We start from the raw sequence: 21656 nt of genomic DNA, 5'->3' as shown, positions 1-21656 counted from the left end.
GGTGGTAATCCTCACATCCGTGTTCGTTCTGCAGAGAAGAAAATAAGATACTTTTTAATACCCTTGATTTCAGAAGAAATAATGAATGAGCAGGTGTCCACAAACATTTGGACACGTGTATCTACTCTCTGTTTACCTTCTATGAGTTTCAATGTACCTCAGTAAACTGTCCTCTGAACAGAAAGTACTCACAGTGTCTACGATACGTCTTCTCAGCTTTCTGCAGTTTTTGCTTATTTCTCCCTTTGAGGAAAACAATGATCGGCACTGATACGAGTAACAGTCCTGCTGCTGCTGCTGAAAAACTGATGATGGGAACCAAAACTGTCGGAACATTTACACTTCAGGAGAACTAGTCCAGAAAAACGATGAGCTCATCTTATTACTGTAACTTTCACAGTGACGGCCAAGAGTTCCGTGTTGGAGGATCTAAAAGAGTGTGAAGACACAGTTACTTCATAAACACAAATGTAGTTTCCCTGGTGGACATAATCAGCCTCAGGGAAGGAGAAGGTGGTGGAGTGGTTAACAGCTGACTGAGTTTTGGTGATGCTGGATTCACCACTGAACTCCAGGTGGAAGGAGCCTCCTGGATACTGCGGTTGAACGGAGCAGATGATGGAGCTGTAGCTCCTGGTCACTTCAGGCCCTTCAAGCCACCAGTGAAACACTGGTGAAGCACTGAAGGAGATGTTGGGCTGCAGCAAATTCACTGGAAAAGAAGAGGAACTGGTATCAGTAGCTGTAAACTGGTACAACATTTACACAGGCCACATTGTGATTGCAGCAGCTCACCCACAGTGGCTGTTCACACACACAGCAGTTCTCTGTGGGAAGGCAGCTACTGTTTGGTATCTGTCTGGCTGTCATCAGCTCACAATCAGTTAAGTTGCTCTACTAAAAATAGATAATGGACTGAATTCAGCATCTTTAAGGTGCACCTATTTCTGACACAGATGTGCAAACAGCACTCAGCTTGTCTAGTGCTTGTAGAAAAGTACTGCTATTAGAATAGGACACTTTTTATGGAGCAGATAGTAAACATGAACCTGCTTGCGCCATGCCTGATGTCAGGCGTGGGTTAGAGGGGTATAAAACCACCCAGCATTGAGCTGAATTATGGTGGTGCTCCATCTAATAGTTTTAGATGGGATGTGTTGGGGAGTTGGGGATGAGGTGGTGGGGTGGTGATCATCCAACATCCTGACCTCACTAACGCTCTTGTCACTGAATGCAATAAAATCCTCACAGCAATGCTCCTCCAAACTCTAGTAGAAAGCCTTCTTCCCTGAACAGTAGAGACAGTTACTCCAACAAAAGCAGGATAAATACTTTTTTTATATCCTTCATTTAGAAGAAACAATGAATGAGCAGGTGTCCAAATACTTTTGTCCATATAGTGTAAATCACAGAATTCTTGATTTAGCGCTAATTAGTATAATATAATATTCTCTTTAATTTTCATTGGTTCTTATAACTTCTTATAGTCCATACCTGTTCTCTAAACAGAGCAGCACATGCTAAGCACAAAACTGGCCGGGTGTGAATCCAGTAGTGGCACACTTTTTTATGGACGTTTTTAGACAGCCAGTAGCAATCCGTGCTGCTCACATATGATTACAGAAAGCTGCTACTACTACTGCAGTCAGACGAGCTTATTATAAAGTCATTCTCTGTTCTCTTACCCACAGTGATGCTGATGGAGTTGCTCCTGTCTGATTTGTATAAGATGTTACAGTGGTCACAGCTGTACTGGACTGCTTCCCCAGGTGAGACGAGTTTGAGGTGTTTAGGGTGAGCTTTGGGCTCTCCAGGGCGTCTGTTAAAGGAATGTGATTAGTCTCTGATCATTAATGGTGCCAGTTAGTTTTTGTTATTAAGAAACCTCTGACTTCTGACTTATAAAGACTACATGCACAGTAACGTTCCCAGTGTTAAATCAGCACTTAAGTAATCAATACAGTTTAGCTCACCCTTCTAACACTATGCAGTGTAATAGTACAGTCTAATAACAGAAGTTAATGGAAGATCTGTTTGTCTTATTGACCAGAATGCTTCTTGGTCTGCTAGCTTGCATGACATCCAGGTAATCCAAGTACATCCTGGATACATGGGGGTTTTTAATCATGCTTAATATACCAGCTACAGTGGGTGCAAACCTGGTGAAGACAGGAAACGTTTGACCTGTCATTGCCAACAAAGGTTATGTTACTAAGTATTGAGTTGAACTTTTGTTATTGACCAAATACTTATTTTCCACCAAAATTTACAAATAAATTCTTTACAAATCCTACAATGTGATTTCCTGGATTATAGCTGAAGTGTACCTATGATGAAAATTACAGACCTCTCTCCTCTTTCTTAAATGATTATTAAATACAACAAATGAAAATCTAAATAAATTAACCTCAAAAAAGAATGACGTTCACCTGTTAATGTTATTATCATGGCGTGTACGGCCAGACCTGAAGGGATGAACACTCGCAGAGATGGAAATCAAAGCAAGATACTTTATTAACCAAATACAAAACAAAGAGATATGAACAGCAAAGTGCAGCAACATGGGCAAAACCATGAACAGAACCAAAACGCGACAAATCAGATGGCGAACAAAACAAACCCGGGACTGGGAGGAGCAGGGAGCTGAACGAGAGTGACACGAGGGGAGAACTACAGGGGAGATGAACACAAAACCACAAGCCTCGCTTGGGCAGAGAGGGGAGATACAAAACTAAGGACAGAGCTGAACTCTGTGTACAAACGAAGGTAGCTGGGGAACTAGCCGCTAGACCAGCAAGCAAGGCCGACCTAACCTGAACCTGCAGAGTACTAAAACGTAGGTCGCCTTGGAACCTGAGCAGGAAGCGAATGTAACACGCTTGCCTCTCGAAACAGACTATGGTATCGTAAACACACAGGGGTAGCTGGAGAGCCAGCTGCCAGACTAGAAAGCAGGGCAGACCTAACCTGAACCTGCAGAGTACTGCCTAAAATGTAGGTCGCCTTGGAACCTGAGCAGGAAGCGAACGTACCTCGCTTGCCTCCGAGTCAGACGGAGAATCTCTCCTAAACATGGACCGCAAAACTAGAGCTGAGCTGAACACGCCAGTAACGCGTGATGAATCCCAGAGCGTCACAGGGATTCCAGCCTAGTCAATTCACGGCAGAGAACAAAGGGAACTACACTCCTTTCTCCTTACTCCCAGTCCCAGGTGAAACACATGAACAATGAATCAACACAAATAAACAGACACGATCAGGAAGTCCCTATTTGGGCCTGTGGGCAGCGGCTCGGGATCGCCCCGGGGGAGGGCACGATAACGAGGGCCTGACAGTTATAGCTTTATGGTAACAGTAGGGGGCATGGGTCATCTTTCAGAAACAATATTCTGTAGACAACAGTAAACAATTATTTAATACTTAAATATACTTTTGTAATTTGTAATTACACTGATTATTCTTATGTATATGATTATTTAATATATTTTTAATTATAATAATTTTATTTTTGAACATCCAGTGAACAGTTTAAACTCACCGGGCATATCGAGAGTCTCTACACCCAACTGAATGATGCGTGGAAGAATCGCCATCTAGCGATCATTATATGTCAGTAACAGCTTCCTTTTTAAAGACTCGCTTCCCGGCGCTTCTCGTGACATTCAGGGTGAGATGGTAAATATTTGTTGTCGTTCCTTGTGTAACATTTCCTATATTTAATTTAACATAAAACACGACTCATATGAGGGGTTAGGTTGGGTGGTGTGAGCAGTTTAACTGAACCCTACGCCTTCAAATATTTCTTTAACTAGAAGCTGAGTGAATATTTACTGCTGGAAGGTCTAATTTACACTGGAGAGTGATATCATTTTCCTTCATGCTTTAAAAATTAAATTCTTTAGAAATTTGGATTCAGTTTTTATTACACACTGTGCTGTAATGGCTCCTGCGAGCTTAAGACTCTCCACAGGGGGCGCCATTAGCGCAGCAATGTACTTGAAGTACTTGAGCAGCTTTGGTGTAGAGATGCTCACTGAGAAGCTTTTCAGAGTATTAACACAGTTCAGTGCTGTTGAAGCATTTGACTCCTGACTCCATGCTGCCACCTAGCGTCTAGTTTAATCTCCTACAATGACTGTTTCTGTCGTTTAATACAACTACACCTTTCATACAACGCAAATGTCAATTTGATGTTTCCAAAATTAAATTAATATACCACTGAACTGATATAATTCTCATTCTTATTAACCACCGAAAAAAAAAAAAAAAAAAAAAAAAAACTTTATTTGACCTAAAAATGTAGTGTAGCCTTGAACACTGAGCATTATTAGAAGCATTAAACCAGGTGTACTGTCTGGCATTGGGGTTTCTTGTCCTCCAACAGTTTGTCAGATTAGTATTGGAGACTAAGTTATTGAAAATATAATCAAAAAGATGCTGCTGCTGCCCTCTAGAGGGAAGATGGTCAACTGAGTCGTCTGGAACTACAATAAAGTCTTCTCCTATAACCACCTGATCTGTCCAGTATTTTACCTCCCATTACTTTATCTTCCTACAAAGGTCTGCTTAAAATAGCCTAAACCTCAGCTGAATCTAAAACTGACACTAAGCCTAACTTTAAATCAACTCTTAACCTCAGCTGAACCTAAAACTGATGTCAGGCCTAACTTTTAATCAAGCCTAACCTGAGCTGAACCTAAAACTGACACTAAGCCTAACTTTAAATCAAGCCTAAACCTCAGCTGAACCTAAAACTGATGTCAAGCCTAACTTTAAATCAAGTCTAAACCTGAGCTGAACCTAAAACTGACACTAAGCCATGGTGGACATTTTTTAAATAAGCAGAAATCACTATTAATGCTCCAAAGTAATATATTTATTGAAAAGCTTTCGGCCGGGGAGAAGCTCCTGGCAAATACTCCGAGATCTCTGAAGGTTGACCAAGTTACAAAAGGTCATATATATCTTCCCAAAGGGGTGTTGTCACTTTCCATTGATTCACAGAAGAAAAAGAAGTTATTGAAGCGCATTGGTTACACCTAACTGTGATATGAATAAACAAAAGGGCGTTAACATACGTGCATAATTAATGAAGAGGAAGGAAGCTCAAATATGTTTTTTTAGAAGCCCCTCACACCTGGAGATACCCAAACGAGTTGGTATACAACTTCGAGGTCACTTGAACAATAACTCACTGTGGCCAGCATAGAGAAAACAGATAAGGTCTACACTTGGGATCGGAGGAGTAGCTAGTTTGTTCCACTCCGGCTGAAGGGGAGTAACTGATTTGTGGTCTCCTTCATATGGAGCAGTAAAAGTCCACCCGAAAGTTTTGATTAAGTGCGTAGGTCTAGTAGTATGTTAGCCTGGATATAATTTACTAAGAGAATGATGAAATGAAATACATATGGTATATGTGAGTGATAATAGATCACCTGACTATGTACTACTATGATCTCAAAACCACATTTCCTCCCTTTAAACATAAAATGTCAAGCAAAGATTCTAACTGTTCAGAACTAGTTGATCTGAATTTAGATCTATGTCCACGATTCCAATGACCTCTACATGTCATAAAATCTAATACAATTGTTCATAAAGATAGGAGAGCACGAAGTATAAGTAAGAACAAGTGTAACATAAAGGTCAAAGTCCTGTCTGTTTCCCTAAAGAAAATTTTAACACACTAGACGGAAAACAGTGGAAACAACAACAAACTTGTCGACAAGCATCTGCTTCTGGGCCACTACTCCGGGCCAGCGTTGGTTTTCGTGGCATGGAAACAACAGTCTTCTGCCTAGTGGAGTTTTGCACTACATAGGAGACGTTGGGCATAACAGGGAGAGGTTACTAGCACGTCATCTGATCACCTGGATCTTCAGTTTTAGACACAAAGCTGTCTGGAACAGTCTCTCTCTTGCAATGTGAGCAGTGGATCCATGAGCCTTCCTTCGACAGGCTTTCACTACCACCCAGTCACTGACTTTCACAGAGTGTAGAGGACCCTCAGCACTCAGTGGCAACACCTCTTTCACCTGTGAATGAATAGACTGAAGAGTTTTGCACAGTGCACTCATATAATCAATCATGTGATCATCGACCTGCTGTAGAGAGCATTCAACTGGCCTGTAAAGAGAAAGGTTAGGAAAACCACATAATACTTCCATTGGGCTCAGTCCTGTTTGGCGGTTTGAATTATTTGATGGTCTGGTTTAGACGTTCCCATGCACCAGCCGACTGCATTTTGATAAGCGCAATGTGTTTTCCAAATCAATTTTCAAAGCACCAGAAAGATGTTGGATCAGTTTGTTCTAAAAGTGCTTGCCATTGTCTGATGAAATTTTTACTGGAACTCCAAAGGAAGTACTCTAGTAATTACTTCCCTTAGCAAGCATTTTGCTACTGCGAGTGTGTCTTGTTTTCTACATGGAAAGCACTCTGGACATTTGCTGAACAATGATTATCAGACAATACCAGTAATTTTGGCATGGTGTTAGCTCAATGAAGTCAATCATAATGTGTTCAAATGGAAAATTTGGAGTAGGATGTGCCGATTGAGCTGTCGTGTCATTTTCCCTATGTTATGTTCATACAAATGACTCAGGATTTGCAAAACTTTTCTGCAAACGTTGAAAAACCTGGCGCCAACCAGTGCTTGTTCGCTGTTGCTACCATCGGTCCTTTTGAAACATGGTCCAATCCGTGTATCAATTTCGCCAAAAAGGGAAAGCAAAAGCTTGGAAGTGCCATGCGGCCCCTTCAGATTCACACCACAATCCTGATTGTGCATCATTCTCGACACAATACATCATATTCATTTATGTAACAATTTCTTCTGCTAATTAAAAATTATTCCTGCCTGAAAGACCAGAAAACAACATTCAAACATTTTTAACCACTAAAACCATTGAAGTCCTATAATTGTTGATTAAAAGTGTGTTGAGTTGTTTTCTTCTGTTGCCCGCCAAGTGACGGCATTTCACCACTAGATTACAGTGTATCCTTTTTGATGTGATTTTTTTCAACAAGTGGAATTAAGAAATAGCTACAAATATTGATCCCATAATGTCCAGGAAAAGAAAAATTGATGCCGATGGAAGACAGTTTCAAGAGAGATGGGAAGGCGAATACATGTTTGTGCTTCAAGGAGAAAAAAACGGTATGTCTTGTGTTATGAGGCGGTGGCAGTTGTCAAGGAGTACAATCTACGTCTGCACTTTGATACCAAACACGGAGCTAAGTATGCCAAAGTTAGCCTTCAAGAAAAGCAACAAATTGTACAAGAATTAAAAGGCAAACTGCGATCGCAGCAGAATATGTTCACAAGAGCTACGGCCCAAAACAACGCAGCTGTGAAAGCCGGCTTTATTGTAGCTGAAAAAAACTTGCACATCTAAGTCTTTTTCAGAGGGTGCATTTTTGAAGCAGTGTATGCTGAAGGTCTGTGAGCAGCTGTGTCCCGACCAGAGAATTAGGGAACTTGCAGGAAACCTGGCAACACAGCTGGCCGCAGAGACGCGCAACTACATCACCTTTTCATTAGCGCTTGATGAAAGCACAGGCAGCACGGATACAGCGCAGCTATCCATTTTCATTGGAGGCGTGAAGTCGGACCTCTGTCACTGAAGAGCTGTTGGATATAGCTGCCATGCATGGGACCACAACAGTACGGGACATTTTTGATGCGGTGGAGAAGTCCTTAAGTAAAAATGCATTGCCCTGGCAAAAATTGGTTGGATTAACCATAGACACCGCACCTGCAATGTGTGGAGGAAAATCGGGCTTGGTTGGACTAATGAAAGAGAAAATGCAGAAGAGTCAAGTCAAGTCAGATTTATTTGTATTGCGCTTTTTACAACTGTTGTCGTCACAAAGCAGCTTCACATAAATAGTGATTAATAAAAGAGAGACAAAGAAGAAATAACGAATCAAAGACCCCCAATGAGCAAGCCAATGGCGACAGTGGCAAGGAAAAACTCCCTCAGAGCTGGAGGAAGAAACCTTGGGAGGAACCAAGACTCACAAGGGGGACCCATCCTCCTCTGGCCAGAACTATTTAAACATTAATAATAAAATTTCCAAACCAGATACAACAGATAGTTAAACATGTTTTTAACATGGTCGCTAAACAGGTAGCAGTGGTAGGCGTGTGAGCCGCTGGTCTGCTATGGGTGGTGGTGGGTCGGGGGCCTGCTGGTTGGACCGTAGGTGGCAGCTGGTTTGACGAAGGTAGAGGGGACCTTAACGGGCAATCTTCCAGCAGGTCGGGCCGGGTGGCCATTTACTCGGAGAGGGTAAAGAGAGAGGGTTAATTCGGAGAGGAATTTTATGGAGAGCAGAGAATGTTGGTCAGTATCAGATTGTGTCTGACGACTCCGGCAGGTTTGACTATTACAGCCTAATTAAAAGGAGAGAGCCAGAGGGTAACACGGACACGGGAGCACCCATCTGCTCCACCGTCAACAAACCTGAGTGATCGCGTGTAAGCTGCGAGACCACAGCTCCAGCATCTCAGTGTACTTCAATTCCCTGGGTCTAATAAATTCTTTATGTGATGTGATTTTCAGAATTTTTTTTCCTCATTTTGTCTCTCATAGTTGAGGTCTACCTATGATGTCAATTACAGGCCTCTCTCATTTTTTTAAGTGGGAGAACTTGCACAATTGGTGACTGACTAAATACTTTTTTTCCCCACTGTAGGAGAACTTTGTAGTTCTAGAATTACAGATTGTAGTCCTCCTATTTCTCTGCATACTTTATTATGTAAAGTATCCTGTACGATTAGTGTGAGCTGAAAACATGGAACATGGGTTCAGAAACAAGTGCAACTAATAACATTTAGTGGCCAGTGAATTGTAAACGGTGCCCATTACTTCTGGGATGAGCTGGGGAAACTTTAATCTTTCAGTTGGGGATGAGGTTGGGTGATGATCATCCAATATTCTGACCGCACCAATGCCCTTGTTGCTAAATACAATCAAATCTTTACAGTGATGCTCCAAAATTTAAGATTCTGAAATCTCAAATAAAATATATTATAAATATAGATCATAACACATACAGACCTGTTTACAATGTAAATCTCTTTCAAATATCTGTCCTTATCCCTGTACAAATTATAGCAAAAAAGTAGTAGCAGCACTTTATTATATTAAAAATAGTATATTATATTTCATCTTAATGTTTCACCTCTAGATTTCAAACTGCAATTCATACTTATTTATTTCCACTTTTATTATTATTGTTATTATTAGTAGAAGGAGGAGGAGGATTAACAATGGACTTACAATAATAAACAATAATTCACACAAACTCAAGAGAAGGAGAGAGGTGAAGAGCTAAAAAGTGGAGCTAAAATGAGATGATTAAACAGTGAAGCAGAAAAAAACCCGCTTTAAAAACTACAGAGCTGTAAATCAGAACCTCTACTCCCACTGTCTCCCACTGCTTCCTTTACCTTCACTAAATAAGTCCTGTCTGCTTCAGACCGGAAATTCAGTTCTGCTTGCTGGTGCTACATCTCCATCTGCTGGAAGCTAATCAGTTCATAGACCTCCTGGAGAAGATCGTTCCAGAAAAATGACTTTAATCTTACGTTTATCTCAGCAGTGTTAATATTAAAATTATCTCAGCAGTGTTAATATAACATTTATCTCAGCAGTGTTAATATTACATTTATCTCAGCAGTGTTCATTTTAAAATAATCTCAGCAGTGTTAATATTACATTTATCTCAGCAGTGTTAATATTAAATATATCTCAGTAGTGTTAATATTAAATATATCTCAGCAGTGTTAATATTAAATATATCTCAGCAATATTAATATTAAATATATCTCAGCAATATTAATATTAAATTTATCTCAGTAGTGTTAATATTATTTTTTTTCTCAGCAGTGTTAATATTACATTTATCTCAGCAGTGTTAATATTAAATATATCTCAGCAGTATTAATATTAAATATATCTCAGCAATATTAATATTAAATTTATCTCAGTAGTGTTAATATTATTTTTTTCTCAGCAGTGTTAATATTACATTTATCTCAGCAGTGTTAATATTAAATATATCTCAGCAGTATTAATATTAAATATATCTCAGCAGTATTATTATTAAATATATCTCAGCAGTGCTTTGTCAGGTCCACAGGCTTCAAGGTCCAGGACTTTTATATTATATACACTGATATACACTATCTCACTATCTCGCCTGACACCCTGACTCCCAACCAGCCTCAGGTGGCTTTCAGGTTTAGCTCATGTTAGTTTGTCTCGTTTGTTTGGTTTATTCATTCGTTCTTGTTATTGCTGCATTCTTGTTTCCCCTGTTTGGTTTAATAAAGTCTTGCATCGCACCATGAGTGTTCACCCGTCATTGTCCTAACCAGTCCTGACCCAGCAGTGTTAATAATCTTACATTAATCTCAGCAGTGTTAATAATCTTACATTAATCTCAGCAGTGTTGATTTTACATTAATCTCAGCAGTTCAAATAATAAATGTATCTCAATAGTGCTAATCCTAAATTTATGATTATGATTAGCACTATTGAGATACGTTTATTATTTGAACTGATGAGAAATTTAGGATTAGAACTGCTGAGAAATTTATCTCAGCAGTGTTAATAATAAATTTGTCTCAGCAGTATTATTACATTTCTCAGAAGTGCTAATCATGCATTTATCTCAGCAGTGTTAATGTTAAATTTCTCAATAGTGCTAAATATTAAATTATCTCAGCAGTGTTAATATTAAATTTATCCCAGCAGTGCTAATCATAAGTTGATCTCAGCAGTGTTAATATTAAATTCATCTGAGCAGTGATCATAACTTTCTCAGCAGTGCTAATCATAAATTTATCTCAGCAGTGCTAATCTGAAATTAATCTAATCAGTGTTAATATTAAATTCATCTGAGCAGTTATCATAACTTTCTCAGCAGCGCTAATCTTATATTTATCTCAGCAGTATTGATCAGAAATTGACCTCAGCAGTGCTAATCAGAAATTTACCTCAGCAGTGCTAATCCTAAATTTATCTCAGCAGTGTTAATCTGAAATTTCTCAGCCATGTTAATATTAATTTAATTATTAATTTTCTCAGCAATGCTAATCATAATTTTATCTCAATAGTGTTAATAAAAATAAATTCATCTCAGCAGTGCTAATCAGAAATTTACCTCACCAGAACTTATTTTAATTTTCTCAGCAATGTTAATTTGACATTTATTTAAGCAGTGTTAATATTAAATTTATCCCAGCAGTGCTAATCATAAGTTCATCTCAGCAGTGCTAATCATAAATTTATCTCAGCAGTGTTAATATTAAATTAATCTGAGCAGTGATCATAAATTTACCTCAGCAGTGCTAATCATAAGTTTACCTTAGCAGTGCTAATCATAAATTAATTTTAGCAGTGTTAATATTACATTTATCTGAGCAGTGATCATAAATTTATGATTAGCACTGCTGAGAAAGTTATCACAGCAATGTTAATATTAAATGCATCTCACCATCTTAAATGTACCTTAGCGGTATTAATCTTACATTTATTTAAGCAGTGTTAATATTAAATTCACCTCAGCAGTGCTAATCAGAAATTCACCTCAGCAGAGCTAATCTTAATTTTATCTCAGCAATGTTAATATGACATTTATTTAAGCAGTGTTAATATTAAATTAATCTCAGCAGTGCTAATCTTAAATTTACCCCTTTTCCACCCTCCACTCAGCAGTGTTAATCTTAAATTTACCTCAGCAGGATTAATCTTAAATTTATCTCAGCAATGTTAATGTTAAATTTACCTCAGCAGTGTTAATCTTACATTTACCTCAGCAGTGTTAATCTTACATTTACCTCAGCAGTGCTAATTTTACATTTACCTCAGCAGTGCTAATCTTAAATTGATTTTAGCAGTGCTAATCATACATTTACCACAGCAGTGTTAAAATGAAATGCATCTCAGCAGTGCTAATCATAAATTTATATCAGCAGTGCTATATATTACATTTATTTCAATAGTGCTAATCTTAAATTTACCTCAGCAGTGCTAATCTGAAATTTATCTCAGCAATGTTAGAAATAAATTTACCTCAGCAGTGTTAATCCTAAATCTTTCTCAGCAGTGTTAATCTTAAATTTATCTCAGCAATGTTAATATTAAATGTATCTCAGCAGTTCTTATCATAAATTTATCTCAGATGACTTAATATTACAATTATCTCACCAGTGCTAATCTTAAAAGTACCTTAGCGGTATTAATTTTACATTTATTTAAGCAGTATTAATATAAAATTTATCTCAGCAGTGCTAATCATACATTTACCACAGCAGTGTTAATCTTAAATTTATCTCAGCAGTGCTAATCATAAATTTATCTCAGCAATGCTAATCATAATTTTATCTCAGCAATGTTAATGACATTTATTTAAGCAGTGTTAATATTAAATTAATCTCAACAGTGTTAATATTACATTTATCTGAGCAGTGATCATAACTTTATCTTAGCAGTGCTAATCATAAGTTTACCTCAGCAGTGTTAATATTAAATTTCTCAAGTGTTAATATTAAATTTATCTCAGCAGTGTTAATATTAAATTAATCTCAGCAGTGTTAATATTAAATTAATCTCAGCAGTGTTAATATTAAATTCATCTGAGCAGTGATCATAACTTTCTCAGCAGCGCTAATCCTAAATTTCTCTCAGCAGTGCTAATCAGAAATTCACCTCAGCAGAACTAATCTTAATTTTATCTCAGCAATGTTAATATGACATTTATTTAAGCAATGTTAATATTAAATTAATCTAAACAGTGTTAATATGACATTTATCTCAACAGTGATCATAAATTTACCTCAGCAGTGTTAATATAAAATTTCTCAGCAGTGCTACTCATAAATTTCTCAAGAGTGTTAATATAAAATTAATCTAAGCAGTGATCCTAAATTTACCTCAGCAGTGCTAATCATAAGTTTATCTCAGCAGTGTTAATATTAAATTTATCTCAGCAGTTCAAATAATAAATGTATCTCAATAGCGCTAATCATAAATTTCTCAGCAGTGTTAATATTAAATTTATCTTAGCAGTGCTAATCATAAGTTTACCTCAGCAGTGTTAATTACATTTTTCTCAGCAGTGCCAATCCAAAATTTCTCTCAACAGTGCTAATCTGAAATTTATCTGAGCAGTGTTAATATTACATTTATTTAAGCAGTGTTATTAAATTTATCTCAGAAGTGATAATCATAACTTTGTCAGCAGTGTTAATAATAAATTTCTTAGCAGTGTTAATATTAAATTTCTCAGCAGTGCTAATCCTAAATTTATCTCAGCAGTGTAAATCATAAATTTTCAGTAGTGTTAATGTTAAATTTATCTCAATAGTGCTAATCATAAATAGATCTCAGCAGTGCTAATCATAAATTGATCTCAGCAGTGCTAATCAAATTTATCTCAGCAGTGCTAATCAAATTTATCTCAGCAGTGCTAATCATAAATTAATCTCAGCAATGTTAATCATAAATTAATCTCAGCAGTGTTAACATTAAATTCATCTGAGCAGTGATCATAACTTTCTCAGCAGTGCTAATCTTAAATTTATCTCAGAAGTTAATCTTAAACTTATGTCAGCAGTGTTAATATTAAATTTATGTCAGCAGTGATAATCCAGAATTTTTCAGCAGTGTTAATCATAAATTTCTCTCAGAAGAGTTAATATTGCAATTATCTCACCTGCGCTAATCTTAAATATACCTTAGCGATATTAATCTGAAATTTATCTCAGCAGTGTTATTAAATTTATCTCAGCAGTGTTAAATATTAAATTTATTTCAAAAGTGTTAATATTACATTTATCTCACCAGTGCTAATCTTAAATTTACCTTAGCAGTATTACTCTTAAATTTACTTCAGCAGTGCTAAAATTAAATGTATCTCAGCAGTGCTAATAATAAATTTATTTCAGCAGGGCCAATCATAAATTTATCTCCGCGGTGCCAATCATACATTTCTCAGAAGTTAATCTTAAATTTATCTCCGCAATGTTAGTATTACATTTATCTCAGCAGTGATAATCCTAAATTTATCTCAGCAATGCTAATCTGGAATTTATCTCAGCAATGTTAATATTACATTTATTTAAGCAGTGTTAGAAATAAATTTACCTCAGCAGTGTTAATCCTAAATCTTTCTCAGCAGTGTAAATAAGAAATGTATCTCAGCAATGTTAATATTAAATGTATCTCAGCAGTGCTAATCTTAAATGTACCTTAGTGGTATTGATCTTAATTTTATTTTAGCAATGTTAATATGACATTTATTTAAGCAGTGTTAATATTAAATTTGTCTCAGCAGGGTTAGTCATAAATGAATCTCAGCAGTGTTAATATTAAATTAATCTCATCAGTGTTAATATAAAATTTATCTGAGCAGTGATCATAACTTTATCTCAGCAGTGCTAATCATAAATGTATCTTAGCAGTGCTAATCAACATTTTAATATTAAATTTTAATATTAAATTTCTCAGCAGTGTTAATATTAAGTTCATCTGAGCAGTGCTAATCCAAAATTTTTCTCAGCAGTGTTCATCCTAAATGTATTTCAGCAATGTTATTAAATGCATTTAAGCAGTGCTAATCATATATTTATCTTAGCAGTGCTAATCTTAAAATTAATTTCAGAAGTTAATCTTAAATTTATCTCAGCAATGTTAATATTACATTTATTTAAGCAGTGTTATTATTAAATTAATCTCAGAAGTTTTAATATATTTCTCAGCAATGTTAATATTAAATGTATCTCAGCAGTGCTAATCATAAATTTATCCCAGAAGAGTTAATATTACAATTAATTTACCAGTGCTAATCTTAAAAGTACCTTAGCGGTATTAATCTTACATTTATTTAAGCAGTGTTTATATTAAATGTCTTAGCAGTGCTAATCATACATTTACCACAGCAGTGTTAATCATCTTGAATTAACCTCAGCCGTGCTAATCTTAAATTTATCTCTGCAGTGTTAATATTAAATGTCTCAGCAGTGTTAATATTAAATTCATCTGAGCAGTGATCATAAATTTACCTCAGCAATGCTAATCATAAATTTATCTTAGCAGTGCTAATCCTAAATTTTTCTCAGCAGTGCTAATCCTAAATTTGTCTCAGTAGTATTAATCATAAATTTATCTCAGAAGTTAATCCTAAATTTTTTAGCAATGTTATTAATAAATGTATCTTACCAGTGCTAATCATAAATTTCTCAGCAATGTTAATATTACGTTTATTTAAGCAGTGTTGATTTTAAATTTATCTCAGCAGTGCTTATCTAAAATTTATCTCTGCAGTGTTAATATTAAATTTCTCAGCAGTGATAAACATACGTTTACCGCAGCAGTCTTATTCTTAATTTTATGTCAGCAGTGATAATCATATCTTTACCTCAGCAGTGTTAATACATTTATGTCAGCAGTATTATTACATTTCTCAGCACTGCTAATCCTAAATTTATCTCAACAATGTTAATCCTAAATTTATCTCAGCATTGTTAATCTGAAATTTATCTCAGCCATGTTAATATTACATGTATTTAAGCAGTGTTATTAAATTTATTTCAGCAATCATAATCATAATTTTCTCAGCAGTGTTATTATTAAATTAATCCCAGCAGTGTTCATCAGAAAATTACATTTTAAAAATCATACGTTAACTGCAGCAGTCCTAATCTTAAATTTGTCAGCAGTGTTCATATTAATTTTCTCAGCAATGCTAATCATAATTTTATCTCAATAGTGTTAATAAAAATACATTTATCTTAGCAGTGTTAATTATACATTTCTCAGTAGTGTTAATATTACATTCATCTCATCAGTGCTAATCGTAAATGTATCTCAGCAGTGCTAATCATAAATTAATCTCAACAGTGTTAATATTAAATTTCTCAGCAGTGTTAATATTAAGTTCATCTGAGCAGTGCTAATCCAAAATTTTTCTCAGCAGTGTTCATCCTAAATGTATTTCAGCAATGTTATTAAATGCATTTAAGCAGTGCTAATCATAAATTTATCTTAGCAGTGCTAAACTTAAAATTAATTTCAGAAGTTAATCTTAAATTTCTCAGCAATGTTAATATTACATTTATTTAAGCAGTGTTATTGTTAAATTAATCTCAGAAGTGTTAATATATTTCTCAGCAATGTTAATATTAAATGTATCTCAGCAGTGCTAATCATAAATTTATCTCAGAAGAGTTAATATTACAATTAATTTACCAGTGCTAATCTTAAAAGTACCTTAGCGGTATTAATCTTACATTTATTTAAGCAGTGTTTATATTAAATGTCTTAGCAGTGCTAATCATACATTTACCACAGCAGTGTTAATCATCTTGAATTAACCTCAGCCGTGCTAATCTTAAATTTATCTCTGCAGTGTTAATATTAAATGTCTCAGCAGTGTTAATTTTAAATTCATCTGAGCAGTGATCATAAATTTACCTCAGCAATGCTAATCATAAATTTATCTTAGCAGTGCTAATCCTAAATTTGTCTCAGCAGTGCTAATCCTAAATTTGTCTCAGTAGTATTAATCATACATTTATCTCAGAAGTTAATCCTAAATTTCTTAGCAATGTTATTAATAAATGTATCTTACCAGTGCTAATCATAAATTTCTCAGCAATGTTAATATTACGTTTATTTAAGCAGTGTTGATTTTAAATTTATCTCAGCAGTGCTTATCTAAAATTTATCTCTGCAGTGTTAATATTAAATTTCTCAGCAGTGATAATCATATCTTTACCTCAGCAGTGTTAATACATTTATGTCAGCAGTATTAATATTACATTTGTCAGCAGTGATAATCATAAGTTTATCTCAATAGTGTTAATAAAAATAAATTTCTCTCAGCAGTGCTAATCAGAAATTCACCTCAGGAGGGTTATTCTTAAATTTATCTCAGCAATGTTGTTACATTTATTTCAGCAGTGTAATTCTTAAATTTATCTCAGCAGTGTTAATCCTAAATCTTTCTCAGCAGTGTTAATCCTAAATCTTTCTCAGCAGTGTAAATAAGAAATGTATCTCAGCAGTGTAAATAATAAATTTCTCAGCAGTTTTATTAATAAATTAATCTCAGCAGTGCTAATTATAAATTTCTCAGCAATGTTAATATTAAATGTATCTCAGCAGTGCTAATCATAAATTTATATCAGAAGAGTTAATATTACAATTATCTCACCATTGCTAATCTTAAATGTACCTTAGCGGTATTAATCTTACATATATTTAAGCAGTGTTAATATTAAATTTATCTCAGCAGTGCTAATCATACATTAACCACAGCAGTGTAAATCTTATTTATCTCAGCAATGCTAATCATAATTTTCTCAATAGTGTTTATTAAATTTATCTCAAAAATGTTAATATTAAATTCACCTCAGCAGAGCTAATCTTAAATTTAATAATAACACTGCTGAGATGAATTTATCTCAGGCATCCGCCTGGTTCACGGAGCTGTATTGCTCCAGCCTCACTGCCCCGGCCCCTTCCACGGCTCTTCCCACAGTCCCGGCTTCTGTTTCGGTCCTGGCTTGGTTCCTGGCTTCGGCTTGGGTCCCTGCCTGGTTCCCAACTTCATCCTGTGTCAAGGCTTCGGTCTGGGTCCCAGCTTGGTTCCAGGCTTCGGTCTGGGTCCTGGCTTGGTTCCAGACTTCGGCCTGGGTCCCGGCCAGGCAACCACCTAGTGACAACAGAGCAACACCATTGCAACCACCTAGCAACACCCTATCAACCATCTGGCGACACCATAGCAACCAACCTATGCCAGCATAGCAACCACCTTGCAATCACTTAGGGACACCATTGCAACCACTTGCAACACCATAGCAACCACCAACAAAATCCATAGCAACCACCTGGGACACCATAGCAAGCACCTAGCAACAGTATATCAACCACCTAGCAACACTATAGCAACCACCTAGCAACCACTTAGTGACACTATAGCAACCACCTAGTGACATCATAGAAACTGCTTGTGACATCATAGCAACTGCCTAGCAACATCTTAGAAACCATCTAGCAAAAACATAGCAACCACTTCTGACACCCTAGCAATCACCTGTGACACCATAGCAACCATGTAGCAACTCCATAGCAACCACCTACAAAATCCATGGTAACACCCTGGAACACCATGGCAACTACCTAGCAACTGCATAGGAACAACCTTGAGGCAAATAGGTGGGTCATGGGATCCTGTGTGACAAAAAAGAAAATCAATATATGTATAAAAACTGAATTAACACGTACCTGTTACACAGTTGCAGACTAATTGCAAGCCAGTCAGACACCGTTCCAGATGGAGACAACCACTCACAGCTGAAGATGGATTGCCCCTTGTTGGCCAGAACCACTTTCAGGTAAAAAGCTGGGTCATGAGATCCTGAAAATAAGAAAGACAAATAAGAAAGTCAATACATGTATAGAAACCGAATGTTCACTTGTTACTCAGTTGCAGATGAGAAGAAAGCCAGTCAGACAATGTTCCAGATGCAGACAACCTCTCACAGCTGGAGATGGATAGCCCCTTGTTGGCCGGATCCACTTTCAGGTAAAAAGGTGCGTCATGGGATCCTGTGTGACAAGAAAAAAGAAAATCAATATATGTATAAAAACCGAATTAACATGTACCTGTTACACAGTTGCAGATTAATTGCAAGCCAGACACTGTTCCAGATGCAGACAACCACTCACAGCTGAAGATGGATCCACTTTCAGGTAAAAAGGTGCGTCATAGTATCCTGTGTGAGAAGAAAAAAGAAAATCAATATATGTATAAAAACCGAATTAACACGAACCTGTTACACAGTTGCAGATCAACTGCAAGATTCAGTTTCAGGTAAAAAGATGCTTCAGGTGGGACATGAGATCCTGAAAATAAGAAAGACAAAAAAGAAAGTCAATATATGTATAGAAACTGAATGTTAGCTTAACTGTCACTCAGTTGCAGATGAAAAGAAAGCCATTCAGACACTGTTTTAGATGCAGACAGCCACTCACAGCTGAAGATGGATTGCCCCTTGTTGGCCAGATCCACTTTCAGGTAAAAAGGTGCGTCAGGTGAGTCATGAGATCCTGAAAATAAGAAAGACAAAAAAGAAAGTCAACACAATTGCAGATTAATTGCAAGCCAGCCAGACACCGTTCCAGATGCAGACAACCACTCACAGCTGAAGATGGATTGCCCCTTGTTGGCCAGATCCACTTTCAGGTAAAAAGGTGCGTCAGGTGGGTCATGAGATCCTGAAAATAAGAAAGACAAAAAAGAAAGTCAATACAAGTATAGAAACTGAATGTTCACTTACCTGTAACTCAGTTGCAGATGAAAAGAAAGCCAGTCAGACACCGTTCCAGATGCAGACAACCTCTCACAGCTGGAGATGGATAGGCAGTTGTTGGCCAGATCCACTTTCAGGTAAAAAGGTCCGTCAGGTGGGTCATGACATCCTGAAAATAAGAAAGACAAAAAAGAAAGTCAACACAGTTGCAGATTATTTGCAAGCCAGCCAGACACTGTTCCAGAAAAAAGAAATCAATATGTATAAAAAACAAATTAACACGTATCTTTTACACAGTTGCAGATTAATTGCAAGCCAGCAAGAAACCGATCCAGATGCAGGAAACAACTCGCAGCTGAAGAAGGATTGCCTCTTGTTGGCCAGATCCACTTTCAGGTAAAAAGGTGCGTCAGGTGGGTCATGACATCCTGAAAATTGGAAAGACAAAAAAGAAAGTCAATATAAGTATCGAAACTGAATGTTCACTTACCTGTAACTCAGTTGCAGATGAAAAGAAAGCCAGTCAGACACCATTGCAGATGCTGGAAACCTCTCACAGCTGGACATGGATAGCCCCTTGTTGGCCGGATCCACTTTCAGGTAAAAAGGTGCGTCATGGGATCCTGTGTGACAAGAAAAAAGAAAATCAATATATGTATAACAACCAAATTAACACATACCTGTTACACAGTTGCAGATTAATTGCAAGCCAGCCAGACACTGTTCCAGATGCAGACATCCAGTCGCAGCTGAAGATGGAATGCCCCATGTTGGCCAAATCCTCTTTCAGGTAAAAAGCTGTGTCATGAGATCCTGAAAATAAGAAATATAAATAAAGTCAATATATGTATAGAAACCGAATGTTCACTTACCTGTTACTCAGTTGCAAATAAGAAAGCCAGCAGACAGACTTCCAGATGCAGACAACCTCTCTCAGCTGGAGATAGATAGGCACTTGTTGGCCAGATCCACTTTCAGGTAAAAAGGTGCGTCAGGTGGCTCATGACATCCTGAAAATAAGAAAGACAAAAAAGAAAATCAATATAAGTATAGAAACTGAATGTTTACTTACCTGTTACTCAGTTGCAGATGAAGAGAAAGCCATTCAGACACCGTTCCAGATGCAGACAGCCACTCACAGCTGAAGATGGATTGCCCGTCGTTGGTCAGATCCAGTTTCAGGTAAAAATCTGGGTCATGAGATCCTGTGTGACAAGAAAAAAGAAAATCAATATATGTATAAAAAACGAATTAACACGTACCTGTTACACAGTTGCAGATTAATTGCAAGATCCACTTTCAGGTAAAAAGGTGCGTCAGGTGGGTCATGAGATCCTGAAAGTAAGACAGACAAAAAAGAAAGTCAATACAAGTATAGAAACTTAATGTTCACTTACATGTTACTCAGTTGCAGATGAAAAGAAAGTGAGGCAGACAGACTTCCAGATGCAGACAACCTCTCAGAGCTGGCAATGGATAGCCACTTTTTGGCCAGATTCACTTTCAGTTAAAAAGGTGCATCATGAGATCCTGTGTGACAAGAAAATGAAAATCAATATATGTATAAAAACCGAATTAACACGGACCTGTTACACAGTTGCAGATTAATTGCAAGCCAGCCAGACACTGTTCCAGATGCAGACAGCCAGTCACAGCTGAAGATGGATTGCCCCTTGTTGGCCAGATCCACTTTCAGGTAAAAAGCTGGGTCATGAGATCCTGAAAATAAGAAAGATAAATAAAGTCAATATATGTAAAGAAATCGAATGTTCACTTACCTGTTACTTAGTTGCAAATAAGAAAGCCAGGCAGACAGACTTCCAGATGCAGACAATCTCTCAGCTGGAGATGGATAGGCAGTTGTTGGCCAGATCCACTTTCAGGTAAAAAGGTGCGTCAGGTGAGTCATGAGATCCTGAAAATAAGAAAGACAAAAAAGAAAGTCAACACAACTGCAGATTAATTGCAAGCCAGCCAGACACCGTTCCAGATGCAGACAACCACTCACAGCTGAAGATGGATTGCCCCTTGTTGGCCAGATCCACTTTCAGGTAAAAAGGTGCGTGATGGGATCCTGTGTGACAAAAAAAAAGAAAATCAATATATGTATAAAAACCGAATTAACACGTACCTGTTACACAGTTGCAGATTAATTGCAAGCCAGCCAGACACCGTTCCAGATGCAGACAACCACTCGCAGCTGAAGATGGATTGCCCCTTGTTGGCCAGATCCACTTTCAGGTATAAAGGTGCGTCATGAGATCCTGTGTGACAAGAAAAAAGAAAATCAATATATGTATAAAAACCGACTTGACACGTACCTGTT

At 36.9% G+C, this 21656-nt stretch overlaps 1 protein-coding gene across 1 annotated transcript in view; it reads right to left on the bottom strand.

Annotated features, from left to right (window-relative positions):
• Nucleotides 1-374: 374 nt before the first annotated feature.
• LOC140546230 (uncharacterized) overlaps nt 375-21656 on the bottom strand; it is a 345289-nt gene continuing 324007 nt past the window's right edge. The window contains exon 4 of the mRNA XM_072669465.1: nt 375-712. Within this exon, the coding sequence (XP_072525566.1) occupies nt 375-712 (338 nt within the window). The remainder of the gene's footprint in view (nt 713-21656) is intronic.

The sequence above is a fragment of the Salminus brasiliensis genome, chromosome 23, assembly GCF_030463535.1.
Source record: "Salminus brasiliensis chromosome 23, fSalBra1.hap2, whole genome shotgun sequence".
Lineage (NCBI taxonomy): Eukaryota > Metazoa > Chordata > Actinopteri > Characiformes > Bryconidae > Salminus > Salminus brasiliensis.
This window is presented reverse-complemented; position numbering and strand designations above follow the sequence as displayed.